Source organism: Callospermophilus lateralis, chromosome 3 (genome assembly GCF_048772815.1).
Source record: "Callospermophilus lateralis isolate mCalLat2 chromosome 3, mCalLat2.hap1, whole genome shotgun sequence".
Classification (NCBI taxonomy): domain Eukaryota; kingdom Metazoa; phylum Chordata; class Mammalia; order Rodentia; family Sciuridae; genus Callospermophilus; species Callospermophilus lateralis.
Window position 1 is genome coordinate 130,966,053 of NC_135307.1, and position 14,817 is coordinate 130,980,869.

The 14,817-nt window shown below is 40.3% G+C and overlaps 1 protein-coding gene across 1 annotated transcript in view; it reads right to left on the reverse strand.

Moving 5' to 3' along the window:
• The window catches only part of Sh3gl3 (SH3 domain containing GRB2 like 3, endophilin A3), a 57,385-nt gene that overhangs the window by 25,083 nt on the left and 17,485 nt on the right, over window positions 1-14,817 (reverse strand). Inside the window, exons 5-7 of the mRNA XM_076848768.1 lie at window positions 13,473-13,631; window positions 3,843-3,946; window positions 2,315-2,424 (exon numbers count right to left, since the gene is read on the reverse strand). Of these exons, the coding sequence (XP_076704883.1) occupies window positions 2,315-2,424; window positions 3,843-3,946; window positions 13,473-13,631 (373 nt within the window). The remainder of the gene's footprint in view (window positions 1-2,314; window positions 2,425-3,842; window positions 3,947-13,472; window positions 13,632-14,817) is intronic.

The following is a 14,817-nucleotide window of genomic DNA, read 5'->3' on the forward strand; positions in this document are numbered from 1 at the left end:
ATGTACATATTATTCTGAGAATTGTTTTTTTTAAATTTAGTTGTAGATGAACACAGAGTATCTTCACTTATTTTTATGTGGTGCTGAGGATCGAGCCTAGTGCCTCACACATGCAAGGCAAGCACTCCACCACTGAGCCACAGCCCCAACCCCTGAGAATTGTTATTTTTCATTGGAAAAAAAAAGGAACTTTAAAGGGAGTGATAGTGGTGGAAGAAAATTCAGACTAATGCTTTTCTGGATTGGGTGTGCTATGGAAGAACAACCAGACATCCAACAACAGAATAAATGAACCTCAAGCCACATCTTACACACAAATCCTACCTCAAAATCAATCATGAATTTGAGAAAAAACAGGAGAATCTCTTATACTAAGCAAGGCAAAGAATTCTTAGTTTCATATCAAGAACAAATAGCAGGAGAAACGGATAACTTGGATTTCAACCAAATTAAAAACTTTTGATCTGTGAAAAACCCTGCTAAGATAATAAAATGTAAGCCACAGAGTGAGGGAATATATTTGCAAACCACTTTCATAACAAAAAAAACCCCACAACATTTAGAATGTAGAGAGAATTCTCAAAACTCAACAGTAAAAATACAAATAATCTAAGTAGAAAACAGGCAAAGATATGAAAAGAAATTTCACCAAAGGGGACCTTCAAATGGTAAATAAGCGAATGAAGAAATGTTCAACATCATTAGTCAAAGGAACTACAATTAAAAATGGTGACAACCCCAAATGCTGGTGTGTATGTGAAGAAACCGGATCACTCATACATGGCTGGTGGGAATGCAAACTCACACAGCCATTCTGATAGTTTAGCAATTTATTTTAATTTACAAAAATAAAATCCAAATGACTAGCATTTAAGTATCTAGAGGAGATTTTATGTCATAGAAAACTACAGCAGAATAACTTTGGTGTCAGAAAGACTTTTCTCAATGGCATAAAATGCAAAAATCATAAGTACACACAAAATGCAAAAATCACAAGTAAAAATATTGGTAAATTTGACTACATCAAAATAGAGCTTCTATATACTCAAAAGAAAACTGAACAAAGCAAATCACAGCAACAAAACTAATAAATAGGTAAAACACTTCATAAACAAGGTTTAAAGATAAGTGACAAAGAGGAAAAAATTGTAAATATTAAAGAATCTATACAAATCACTAACATAAACTACCTAAAAGAAAAAAATGACATAAGTAATTCAGACATAAGGAAATACAAATGATGAATTAGAGAAAAAATATTCAATCTCACTTGTAATTATGGAAAGACAAGCTAAAGTTGAATGCCATTTTTTAATTCTTGAGTGCTCAGAAGAAATGGAAGTGTAATTACATGGGCATTAGGAAGCAGGTATTGGAATAGTAAAGGTCATGTAGGTAATTGAAGCAATTATCTACTATCACTTAAAATGTGCATAACTCAGCAATGAGGATAAATCAGCCATTTCATTTCCCAGAAAGACTTGCTTACCAGAATATGGAGGCAGATAAAAGGTATTCATATTAGTAAATTTAAAAAAAAACCTAGGTTAATTAATAGGGATATAGTGTATGTATAATAAAAAACTATGAACTCATTAAAAAGTGATAGATCTATATGTAAGGTATGAAAATAACTCCAAGAAACAGTAATATTTTAAAAATCAAACTGCATAACAATATGTCTAAGCTGATCTTACATTTATAAAACAGAAAAAAAATCTTAAAACTGTGTGTGTATGTATATGTACATAAATACATATGAGAGTATTCATACCAAATGGTTAACAGTGGCTACATCTAAGGAGGAGATTGGGTTGTAATGGGCAATCATAAGAGACAACAGAATTTTTATACTATCTGATTTTTTTCCCGTCAGTTTGATTGCTTTACTCAAGATTATATTTATGTGTCATTTGTCATTAAAAATGAAGAATGCAACACTTAAGACAGAGCCCAGCATATACCAAGTACTCAACAATAAAAAACTTTAAAAATTAGTAAATACTTTGAAAGTTAAAAATGTAAGGATAATGTAGCAACAAGGGTCCTAAGATCAAGGGTTTGTCTAATTGCCATATAAGGAGACTTTAGTAAAGTGATGGAATTCTTCCTGGTGTTCATTTTCAAAATCGGATGAGTATTTGAAATAGAAAAAAGGGACATTGTCGGGGGAAAGAATTTCACCAAATCAGCAAAGGAATTCAGGATGTTAGGGTTTTTGCATGGATAGACCTCACAACAAGAAGCAGATCAATGTTTCTAGAAGAAGCCTTACTGAGGGGCACACTTCATACTTTGAGAGAGGTTAACGTACCTGCCGACTTTGCTGCAGAAGTGGTGGAAACCCCATTGAACTCACTAGTACTCCTTTTCACAGGTCTTGGCTTATATTCTCTTTTAGGGATATTGGATGCAGCCATAATTCTGTAAAACACATTGAAATCTGAGTCAGGCATCTGATAAAGATAGCAGAGCTTTCAAACACACCTTCACTCAGCCCTGATGAGTATGCAAACCTAGGTGATATGAGTGACCAGGGAGGTGACGGATTTTACACACTGATTCCTTAATAGCCCTAAGGGACAGAAGTCACATCCTAAATGCAGTTTTCCAACTATCTATGTGAGCTTCTCAGTGAAATTCATCTTGAAGACCATTTAGTCTCATAAGTCCCAGAGGCATTTAGCAAGTGGCCCCTCAACCACACTAGCTGCCTTCTTCATTCCCCTCTGTTAGAGAATTGTGAAAATATCCTCTTATAAGAGCTAGATGAATATCTAGTGGATGCTTCAGGGACTGCACACGTTTTATCCTTCTAGAATCAGGGCATTGAATTGAGAGAAAATCTCTCCAGATTTGTTTTTGCCATTGCCATAATGCTGTGTAAAGTAATTTTCTGTTATCAAACTTGTTCAAAACATGGGGTATTAATGGTATTTTTAGCCCAACATTTTAATTAGTAGGATTGCTGTGCATATTATAGATGTTATTACTAATTTTCAAAAATATATAGTCTATGTCGATCATTAAAACCATAAGGCACAAATCTCAATATTTCTTTCATCTTTCAGAATATGCTGAAATTGCTTTTCATGTCAATCTTATGAATACAGTCTGATTTTTTGTTTGTTTGTTTTTTGTTTTTTGTATTTTTGGTACCAGGGATTTAATTCAGGGCCACTTGACCACTGAGCCACAATCCCCAGCCCTATTTTGTATTTTATTTAGAGACAGGGTCTCACTGAGTTTCACAGTGCCGGACTTTTGCTGAGGCTGGCTTTGAACTCAAGATCCTCCTGCCTCAGCCTTCCAAGCCACTGGGATTATAGGTGTGCACCACCACGCCCAGCTCAGCCTGGTATTTGTACTAGTGAAGTATAAATATATCTTTTGTATGGATATTGACATATTTTCTGAATCATCCCACTCTTCTCTGCATGCCCCTAGGTGTTGGGAAGAGAGTATACACCATGGCTACTGCCAGCTTATAAGTGGAGAGCAAAGTTCAGCAAGTTGGCAAGGAAGCAGACAGCTCTGCAAGGGTCAACCTCCAAGGCGGGCAAGGGAGCCCTTTGTTTGATTGCCCTAAACACAGCGGAGAGAAAGGGGGCTTTAATGAAAAGAAAAAGGAGAAAAGCTATCAGATCTCTTTTCCCAGTTCTGACTTATTGGCCAAAGTCACATATTAGTTTTCTGTCCCATCCCATGCCCAACCATGAAAGCCAACTAAAGAAATTTCAGCATAGAATGGGGCAGAGGGAAGGGGAGATAAAGAGACAGAGATTGATTTCAATTGACTTAACTCTGCAGCCCCTGGCTATAAGAAAGGTAAAGGACCTTACCGCATCTGTAGCTTGCTCTGCAGCTCCTGCAGAATCTCTGTGGACTGTTTGTGATAGTCTAAAGCTGCCTCTATAAACACGGCCAACTGGCTGACTTGCTCTACCTGCAGCAGAAGTGCAAAATTACTCCATGGAGGCCAGAGCCCATGTAATGTCCAGAGAGAGGTGCCCAGCAACAAAGACCCAGCTTTGCGGGGAAGCCCAACGTCTGCCTTGGCTCTGGTCCATTTCATTTCATTCCATCTTGGAGCCCTGCATAATAACCATACAGGCCGTGGTATAGAGATGTAGATGCTGGAAAAACACGTTCACATTTATTTGTGATTATGAATTTGATGTAATTCAATAATATGCTTTCTTTTCCAATTAGTGATGATATTCTATGGACATTTTTATGCTTATAGTTCACCGATCTGAAAATGGAGGAAGGAAGCTTTTCCAATGGTAAGTGAAGCCAACACCTAGTAAAGAAACCTTGTGAAGTGTCTCTATGGGCACTTTCTAGCTAAGCAAACCCCAGAAAGTAAGTAAATTAAGCTGTTCTCAGATAAGAAAGGACTGCCCAAAAGCAACATGTGCTGCAGGGCAAAGAATCCCCCTGTGTTTTTTATTGCTACCAGCAGAAAATATTTTCCCTGAAACATACAGTGGAAAAGAATGAACTACAAAGATTCTGGTGTATCTCTTTCCCACAAATCAACACAAGTTAGTGGCCAACTTACAATGGATGCTTAAACAAGCAAACAAACAAATTTTTGTCTTGTGAGCAAAGTTCGGAAGACCTGGAGGTGTGTAATTTGAGGGAAGAGCAATATTGAGAGGGCCCAAGAGCTTTCCTGCTACCCAACAAGGTTAAGGAACTGCTTTAAGAAGTAAAGATTAATAAAACTTATTTCAGGAAGCCACAGAGGCAAGTCCCAGAAGGCTGAGGTGATACCTCCCAGCATAAATCTCATGAACTCCAAATCTGGACAGAGTCATAAATCAACCTTGCTCTACCGCATTTTCCCCAAAGCTCAGGCATCATTCTCATATATCACTTTCTAACCAGCTTTGGGGAAAAATCTGCCTGCTTATTCATTCATACATTCTCACCCCATGTAAACAGTCATGGACTTGCATGTTTTCAAAGATCCAAGGTGTTTCCATGTGTTGATGCAGACTATTCTTTTGCTGCCTACTCTATAAATTTTCTTAAACCATTTATACCACTTTAAACATGGGCTCAATATGCATTTAAGATATATATGGAATACATCTAGATATGGTAGCACACGCCTATAATCTTAGCAACTTGGGAGGCTGAGGCAGAAGGATCCCAAGTTAGAAATCAGCATCAGCATTTAGTAAGACACTGTCTTAAAATAAAAAATAAAAAGAGCAAGGGATGCAGCTTAGTGGCAGAGAGCATCCCTGAGTCCAATCCCCAGTCCAAAAAAAAAGAAAAAGAAAAGGTACGCATGGAATTCTACTTGTGCCAAAATGTGATTGGCATTTGAATAAGGAAATCCCCTGGTGTTACATTCACTTTGCCATGCTCTGTGGCTGGAAAAGCAGCAAGCCTAGCCTTAAATTTCTAAAAACCCAATAAACAAAACAAAGACAGCCTGGCCCCAACGAAATCCTAAGGATTTCTTAAATTTCATCTCTTTGGCTTTTTCACATACTTTTGAATAAGTCCGGCACCATGGCCTAACAGGATCATGGCAGAATTTGCTACAAAAGAATTTTTCTTCCTTAGAGTGCTCAAGTTGTATGTTTGGTAAAAATCTGTGCCACACCTCTCTGTCTTTAGTAAAATTAATATGTCCTAACTTATGCCCCACTTTGAAATATGTTTGGTGTTTTAGAATTTTTAAAGGAAGAGTGGAAAAGTTAAATGAATATTCCTTGAAACATACGTAGGGTTGGTAAAGGGCGGGATCTGCAAATTACCAGCTATTCTCTCTGAAGTGGCTAAAATGCATGATTATATAATCAAGAAATGCATTTGAGGCTGGCTTTGGGAAGACAGTGAATGTCAGAGCCCTTTAATGCTTGAGAGGTAACAGCAGTGCTACTCAGTGCCTGCACATAGTACGTGCTAAATGCAAGACATGCGATGCCACAAGTGGATTATCCTTCTATAACTGTCAGAAAATGGAAGCTTCCATTTCATTGTCTTCCAGACCATGAACATCAAACTGTGCTAGGAACCAGCATAGGTAGACTCTGATTCCCAAAGCTGCAATCAGAATTAAATACCTGAACAAGAAAAAACAAGATAGAGCAATAAACCCAGGCCATCTAAGAACCAAAACTTAGGTAGAAAGTTAAACATTTCCTCCAGTGGCCACACCACTCAATTTGGATCTGCCTCAGGTATATAGACGCTTAATTCCATTTACAGGCTGAGACCTCAAGAACAAAATGTGACCTCACCATATGGAAAAGTTTACCTGACATTCAAAGGAACACAATTACCCGAGAAACAGCTGTCTTCTCTCACACCCAGTTCAGATGCCTACTTTGAAAAACTCACAATGCAAACAGACTTCACCATTAGGCTAGAAATCAAGGAGGCACAGGCCAGGCACAGGCAGTGGTGGCTGACAAATGCATGGAGTGAGGACCGCAAAGATATCTGGGAGATTCATGGAACCATAAAACCAGAGGGAATTTGTGACAGAATAATGTCCCACAAGAAGTCCCAGGCCTAATTCCCCAAATTTATGAATAAGTTTGCATAGCCAATGGAACTTTGCAGATATAATTAAATTAAGCATCTTGAGATGGGGTGAATATCTTGAATTATTGGGATATAATTACAAGAGTCCTTTAAGAGGTACATAAGAGGGTTAGAGTCATAGCAGAAGACATGACAATAAAAGCAGAGGTCAGAACAAGAGATTTAAAGATACTCTGCTTTTATTTATTTGTTGATTTATTTATTTTGCATGTATTGGGGGTTGAACCCAGGGTACTCTATCCCACTGAGCTAGATCCCCAGCCTTTCTTATTTGTTTTTATTTTGAGACAGGGTATTGCTAGTTGTCTAGGCTGGCCTGAAACTTCCCATCCTCCTGCCTCAACCTCCCAAATAGCTGGGATTACAGGTATGTGCCCACCATGTCCAGGCTGCTGCTAGCTCTGAAGATGGAGAAAATAAGTCAAGGAGCCAAGGAATGCAGATAGTCTCTAATAGCTGGGAAAAGAAAGGAAATAGATTCCTTTCTGGAACCTCCAGAGAAGGAAGGCAGCCTTACCAAAACGTTGATCATAGGACTTACAACCTCCAAGATATAAGAAATTTGTGGTCCTTTAAGTCATCATGTCTGTGATCCTAATACAGAGCTGCTTTGGCCGATTAGTGCAGGTCAGGGTCCCCTGTTTGGGGTGGGAGAGGGTTTGGAGGTGCTGCCAACCAAATTCACTAGGTAATGAGTCCTCTGTGGCTGGGCCTGGGGACTTCACTGATGCTTCAGCTTTACCCCATGGCATCTCACTCTCTTTCCAGATGGGTGAGATGGACTTCATTTCTCTCCCATGCACATAGCATATCAATTAATGTACCACTTATGGATGTATTTAATTCTCTCTCAAGCTGCAAGCCAATGGCTGACCAGTGTATGAGGCTGTTGGAATTACCTAACCCTGGAGATGGAGGCAGGTCAGAGATGTCTCCAACTACAGTGTATCAAAAGCACTAAACATTCCTAGTGTTACTAGCAGTGGAAACCTTAGGGACACTTGGGTGGTATTCAGAACCATTGTCTGGTCTTGTGGACCAACTTCAAAGGGCTTGGGCTTACCCCAAAGAAGAAGGGCTCCAAGGACTACAGCCCAGAGTAGGGCCTTCTAAGTCAATTCTCTAAAAAAGTAACATGGAATCTGAGGTTAAAGAAGGAAAGGATGTGACCCCTCCTCAGACTGGTTGACAGTCAAGGTAGAGAGAGGCATCCTCTGAAGGCTATGGTGACAACACAGAGAACCATGATGTGAATGGGTGATGTTCTACCCAGGTGCCTGGGATCCCCAGTGTGCTCAGCAAGAATGAGAAAAGAAATGCACATCTTTAGGAGGTAGCAAGCCCTCTTCTTCTTTTTTTATTGGTTATTTTTAGTTATGCATGACAATATAGTCCTTTTTGATAAAATTATACATGGATGGAATATATCTCATTCTAATTATTGCCCCAGTCTTGTGGATGTACACAATGGTGAGATTCACTGTGGTGTATTCATTTATGTACATAGGAAAGTTATGCAGATTAAGCCATCTTCTCTCACAAATGAAATGACATACTTCCCATGGAAGTCATCTTCATTTTCCTTGCTCTATCATATTACACACTTCATCTCTTTTTGGACTCGTCAGAGAAGCCAAAAGAAATTTTCTCGTGCATTTTGCAGTCTGGTCATAATAGGTGTCTTTTCAATGGATTCAAAGTCTTTATTCAGAGTTTCTGAACAAAGCTTGAGTAAGGCAATTTAATAATATATTTTCATTCTCCACTTTATACTTCAAAAGAACTTCTCAAATGCAGTTGCTCAGTTGCTTGATATTTGTCAAGTGAAAGCAACTTTCCCAGGGCATATGCACAAGTAGAGATAAAGCCAGAACCAGAACCAGGTTTCTTACTTTTTTGCTGGGTAAGCTTTCTGCTGGCCCAGTACTTCCTGATGCATCTTATTCCACTCCTGAAATGTCAATAACTATAATAATGCAGTGCAGTTCTAGTCAAATAAGTTTGGCAAATTGCCAATAATATCCTCTCTTAGATGTTGCTCAGAGATTAATTTTTCATATTATCCTATACAGTCTAGAAAGTCTTGGGATAAAAAAACTGTTGTTTAGTTTTGTTTAACCCAAGGTTTCTCAAATTTATTTAACCATAAAAGAGAGAGTATTAACGCAACATGCTAACAGCTCACGGAATTAATTTGGGAAAATGCTACTCTAGACCAGTGAAAAGAACCTAAGAATCTACTGTTGTTGGGAACCCATGGATGAAGGACCCCCAGCTCCAGGGGATTTGTACCAAGGATTTGTACAGTTAGTGGCTAGTGTAGGGCTCTGGCTTCACTGGGCTGAAGTAGACATCTATACAATATCTCCAGTTTCTACTTAAGGTCAATGATCTACATTTGATAATGTCAACTTGTAAGGAATAAAATTCTTTACAAAAACAGAAGAGGAGACAGTGTGTTAACAAGCCCTTGGGGGATTTATCATTCCCAAGAAATGCAATGAAGGCTCAGAGTCACCTTGCTGATTTTCCTACAACCCCAAAAATCAGTGGTGGCAAGCACAATGGCCCTTCTCTGTGGGGACAGCTACTCCAGGCATCTCAGGGGACCCTGCCAAACCTGGCATAGCAAAAGGATTCAGACATAGGCCTGGCGCGTGAAAGCCAGAGGATCAAAACACCCCCTAGCTTGCATCACCACCTATAGAACAGTGAAGCTACTTGGTCTCAAACAAGAAGTGAAATGATGCTCAAGGTTTCTTATCCAGTTCTTAATCAGTGGCTTCAATAAGGAACAAAAGGATACTCTTCTTCATTTTCCCATTCCCAATTCTGGCAAAAAATTAGATAAGAAAATAGACAGAACTTTTGCTTAGAAACATTGGAATGAACACTTCAGGTCTCTGCACCATCCCCTCCTTTCCACAGCAAAGGTAGAGAAATAATACTATTGAGCCTGGAAGCCTGGCATCTGCTTGGCCCTGCTAACCAGACTTTTGGACACTGCACTAAAAGGCAGTAGGGCCCTGGCTCTGGGTTCTGTATTCTTTAAGAAAGTAGGTTGGTGAAGATGCCAAGATATCATGTGTCATCTGGCTTTCTGCTCTGTGCATCTTGTTCTCCTGTGGGTGGTTCTGAGGTCTAGCTAGCTGGACATCCATTGGTCCAGGCCCAAGTTGCTTCTTCCAACAAGGCTTTTCAGAAAGCCTTATCCTCTGAGTAGGTTGCTGGTATGTAATCCTTGTTTGGCTACATGTGAGGACAGTGAAGTGACCACACCCTGGAATTCCTGACAAATGGCCTGTTATCCAGAAAGTCCTAGAAAGATCTGCATTTGGTGGCCCAGGAAAGACCAAGTCTGTTAATTACAGTCAGAGCTCTCCCCACATCAGGCAGAGATCTGGCAAGCAATTTTTTTAGGCATTCTCTGGTGAAGCTTTTGTTGTTTCTTAGCCAGGATTGTTCAGACACGAGGGTTGAAGAAGAAAGGCACTGGCTGCTCCCTGGAATGAGATTTGAGCCTTTGAATTTCTAATGCCAGGTAAACATGGGCAGGTAGCACCAAGAACACCATCTCAAGTGGTTTCCCTTCACACTATGTACTTGGCTTATTTACTTTCTTTGGAATAAATACTTCTAAGCCCTCTTTCCAGCCTTTCTTTTCTCCTCCCCCTATGGATTAGATTGGGGAATGTTCTCTCATTAGTAGGATGGCTTGCTCTGCCTCAAAAGCAGGTTCCACAGGGCCAGAGGCCCAGTGAGGGCTACTTGCCCAGTTTCAGCATCTCAGATTGTGTCTGAATGAGGGTCAGGTTGGCTCTGTTCCAGGGCTGGCTTCCATCAACTGAGGACACAAAGAGTAGAAAGTGCTTCTTTGGGACTTTGGGGTCATGCCATATCCTCCAACACAGGTGAACAGAAAGTCTGCATTTTATTAATTATTAGTATTTTCATCAATTAAGACGTGTCTAATTCTCAATAAGTCAGAACTCAAAATGGTGAATACTTTGATGGATATCCCCAAATCTCTAACCCCTAATAATATAAGCATCTCCCATCTGTGTCCAAAAGACAGGCCTATGCAGCCTGCCACTCTGTTCCTCCTGAGGCATGTTTTTTTGACAGAGTCTGTGCACCTATCTCCAGCAGGTACCATGTTAGATGGAGTCATTTTTGAGCTCATCAGGCACTGGCAGGACTTGCGATCTCCTATATTTAGCCTGATAATTAGACAGGTCCTTGTCAACTTTAGTTAGTGCCAAGATCATTTCCTAGGAGAAAACCCAGCCTTCCAGAAGCACAGCTTCCCACCATGAAAGGAAGCAGATATGGTTAAAGAAACTGAGTGATAAAGGCTGGATGTGAGGTTGGCAATGAAGAGGGAGCAAGAGGCCAGAGTCCCATGGGCTGCAGAACCACTGGCCTTAGCCAGTGGAGATGGGGATAAAGACAGGACCGAAGGTTCGATGCATGCCCTACCCCACCATATATTAGTACTTTTCCTTTCCCCCAACAGATCATATCCACAATTGTCTCCTAACCACCAGACAATATCAGCATTAGCACATCAGATACAAGGAGTGAACTGAAGATTTTCTGTACTTTTCCTGGTAAGAGGAGAGAAACAGCCAGATCAGCTGGACATGAGAAAGACCCGTCTGGTTGTAACCCCCAAAAGATAACAAAGATGGACTTCTGGGACCTATATATAACTTGTGAGTCCCTTCAGCTATAAACCAAGAGGTGTAAAGGTCAAAGCAAGTGTGCCATAATAGGGGACTGTTACCAGTGTACCCTGAGAATCTCTGTCATGGGGTGCTTAGCAAATGGCACCTCTTGTCCCTAGTATCATCACACCATCATCATTATGGTAAGAATTAGCAACCACAGGGCACAGAATAACCCACTGTGGTTGACATGAGGAAAGGAGGAAAGAGAAAGGGAAGGAGCCCAGTGCCAAAGCAGTCTGGATAGCCCTTCACAGTCTCATTGCTTTGGTCTCCTCTCACCTCAATGGCTGGTTTTCACAGAGATAGTAGGTCATCCCTGATGCCAGTTATAGCAGCCTCTCTGGTAGTATGGACCACAGGAGCTGAACTAAGGGGGAAGGAAACCCCAGTTCCCCAGAGTTGAACAGGGGTACCACCATTCACTGCAGAAATTCCCTAGGGAAATACTGAGGCCACAATGGAGAAGACTTGACACCAGTGACTATGGAGCTTGAGTTAAGGACTAGCTACTACTTCTGCCAGGGCAGGGCAGGAGGGGTTAGCCCATCTGTGACAAGCTGAATACTTGTCACTGTCAAAGAATGGACAAATAACTGTTTTTATAATGGAGGGATCATTTTTTGACTTTTCACTGATACTGAGGGGAACACTGAGGTCTCTTGGGTTAACTGTCAAGGCCAAAGCTGCTAAGACAGGCTTTACTCATGGAGAACTTTGCAAAAACAATTATGGAGGTTCATGCACAAAGGTCATGAGTGGAGCACATGGATTAGGCAGCATGTGTGACATGCAAGATACAACCTCAACCCGTAAATCTACTGTTAATGGGCCCCAAGCTGGCAAGTCATTTGTTATGGCCCCATAAGGAGTATCTGTCATACCTCAAAAAGATTTTCTAAATACTTCAAACAAATTAAATATGACAATCTGAAACAAAACAAAAATGCCTGTTGCTTGGGGACAATTTCAAGAAGAAATTTATATATTTAAGCAAAATAAACAAAGAGACAGCAAAGTGTTACACCTCCTCCTATTTCCCGTAAAATGTAAAAACAAAAAAAAATTAAAACAAGAAACATAATAGAGTGTACTTTTCAATTCTCGATGGTTTAATGGGCATGAGAAATTTCAAACCGATTTCTCCATTTGGGAAAATTAGTCTTCTGGGATTTAATGAATTGTCATTACTGGATATAGTTCCTCCACACATCGCCATGGACTAGAACGTGCTTCATACATTTTTTTTGAACTGATTCAGAAGATGAAAGACCTTGGTGTACTTTTTAACAAGCAGCTATAAGTATGATATGTTTTTGAGGATAAATAAATCCCCTGACTTGTGTCACAGGTTTGAAAGTTTAACAAATGAGTCCAAAGCTAATGCTGGCCAAGACAGCTCATGGTTTCACTGAGGCCAGGCTGATTTAAGACCTGAGTCAGGGACTCAAGTAGAAGGCAGGTGGCTGTGGCCTTTTCCACTCAGGCAGTAAAGATGCCAAGTGACTCCTCATAACCAAGGCAAATAAGGGAAGCCCTCAGCTTGCCATGGGGAATTACTCATCCCCATTTCATTCGATGTCACTTGGAAAAATCAAATAAAAGCTGGTTAGTTAATGCCAGGACTGGTACAAGAGAAGATTGGCATTTCTAGGTGCTATGATCTAAAACCTTCCCAGTCCCCAGTTTCACAAGCACCCCTATGGAGCAGCTAAAAAAACGCAGGTCATGCTTTTGAGTACCAAATGTTCACTCTGATGAGTAAAGGCCTCAGAGAGCTGCAGGGGAGAAAGGCCCTCATCCTCAAACATTTGGCTCCTACAGTGCTGTTCAGTCTTAAGAACTGCAAACTGATCTATGATCTGGGCTTTCTATTCTCCTGTGAAACCACAAATGTGGCCTCAAACACAAAGGCCAGTTTACTTTGCCATCTTCTGAGACAAGTCTACCTCCCTGGGGCCCACTCAAAATATCTCTTGGATAAACAGGGCTTCCCAAGATTCCAGACCTGAGTTAGGGCTTGCTGGATGTCTGACCCTATCTTTGAGGCTGGAAATAATGGCTACTGAACATTCTAAAAACTTCCATAACAACTCAGACTTTAGAGGTTTTCAACATGCTGATCAGTGTTTTATTCATGTACATTAAGGTCTCTTGTTTGACTTAAATACTTACATCATTTTCTAAAAAATTAAACATGCTTCTTTCAGCCAACTCCTTTGACTCTTCAAATTTTTCTACTGCTTGTCTGACTTCTTCATCTGGTATCTTACCTACTCGTTTCTTTTTATAATCGTAATCCAGGCGGCGGCCTTCCAATTTTTTCAGGTGGTGCTAAAGAAAGAGGGGGAAAGAGAGAGAGAAAAGTAGGAGGAGGAAAGGAAACCCTCAAAGGATTGTTACATGCACAAAGTGTCATTCCCCCCATTAAAAAACAAAACAACAACAACAAAAAAAAACCCCACTTCATTATTTCTAAGCAAATAGTCACTACTTTTTCTCAGCCTAAATTCCAGAGGGCAGGAACCTGTCCCTGTACTTCTGCTGTGTGCACTTCAATCCCTGCTGGAGGCTGCCTGCTCTACAAGTCCTCAGAAATGTCTGCAGAATGAAAAAAGGAAGGGATGGACAGGTGATATAAGACAAATGTGTGTCTGTCTGGGACATGAAGATGCAGTATCTCTACTCAGTCCCCTCACTTCAGCTCTATTAACATCAAGATTAACTTCTAACTGAATTAACTATACAAAAAATAAGGGCATTTCTGTTGTCAACTCCACTGAGAATATAAAAACACACATTTCTAGTATCTCCCAGGATATTTATGAATCTTCTATAATTTTTCCAAACAATTACTGAATAAATTGCATAAAAAGGTAACCTCTGAAATGTAGAGATTTCTAAATGATACTATAATCCTTTTAATGAGATGCAGCCATGAGGCTTATTAGAGCTGTGGTAGTAAGTTCCCCATCACAATCTGTGTTCAAGTAGGGAATCACAGGTAAAAAATAGTATGGAGCCAGGTGCAGTGGGGCACATCTTTAATCCCAGAGGTGCAGGAGGATCTCGAGTTCAAAGCCAGCCTTAGCAACAGCAAGGCACTAAGCAACACAGTGAGACCCTGTCTCTAAATAAAATACAAAATAGGGCTGGGCTCCATGGTCAAGTGCCCCTTGAATTCATTCCCCAGTATAAAAACACAAAACAGTGTAGAGCAGATGACTGTTCAGGTAAATGGAGGGGTCTCTCAGAAAGTATGACTATAAACCTTAGAAAACAGACATTTGATATCTAAAGTATATTTGAAAACTGAGATTCCCTCAGGCATATAGGTAACTTGCACTTTTCATTTGGGAGGCTCTGGTTTTGTTTTCATAACAATGAGGTGAGAAGGGCTGATAAGACTGAAGGGCAGAAGCATCCTTTTTGCATGATCTGCTACTTCCAGCAAGACCCTAAATCCCTCTCCATCTTCATATGTACAGCTGTAAGTTAGTCATATGATAAACGAACAGGT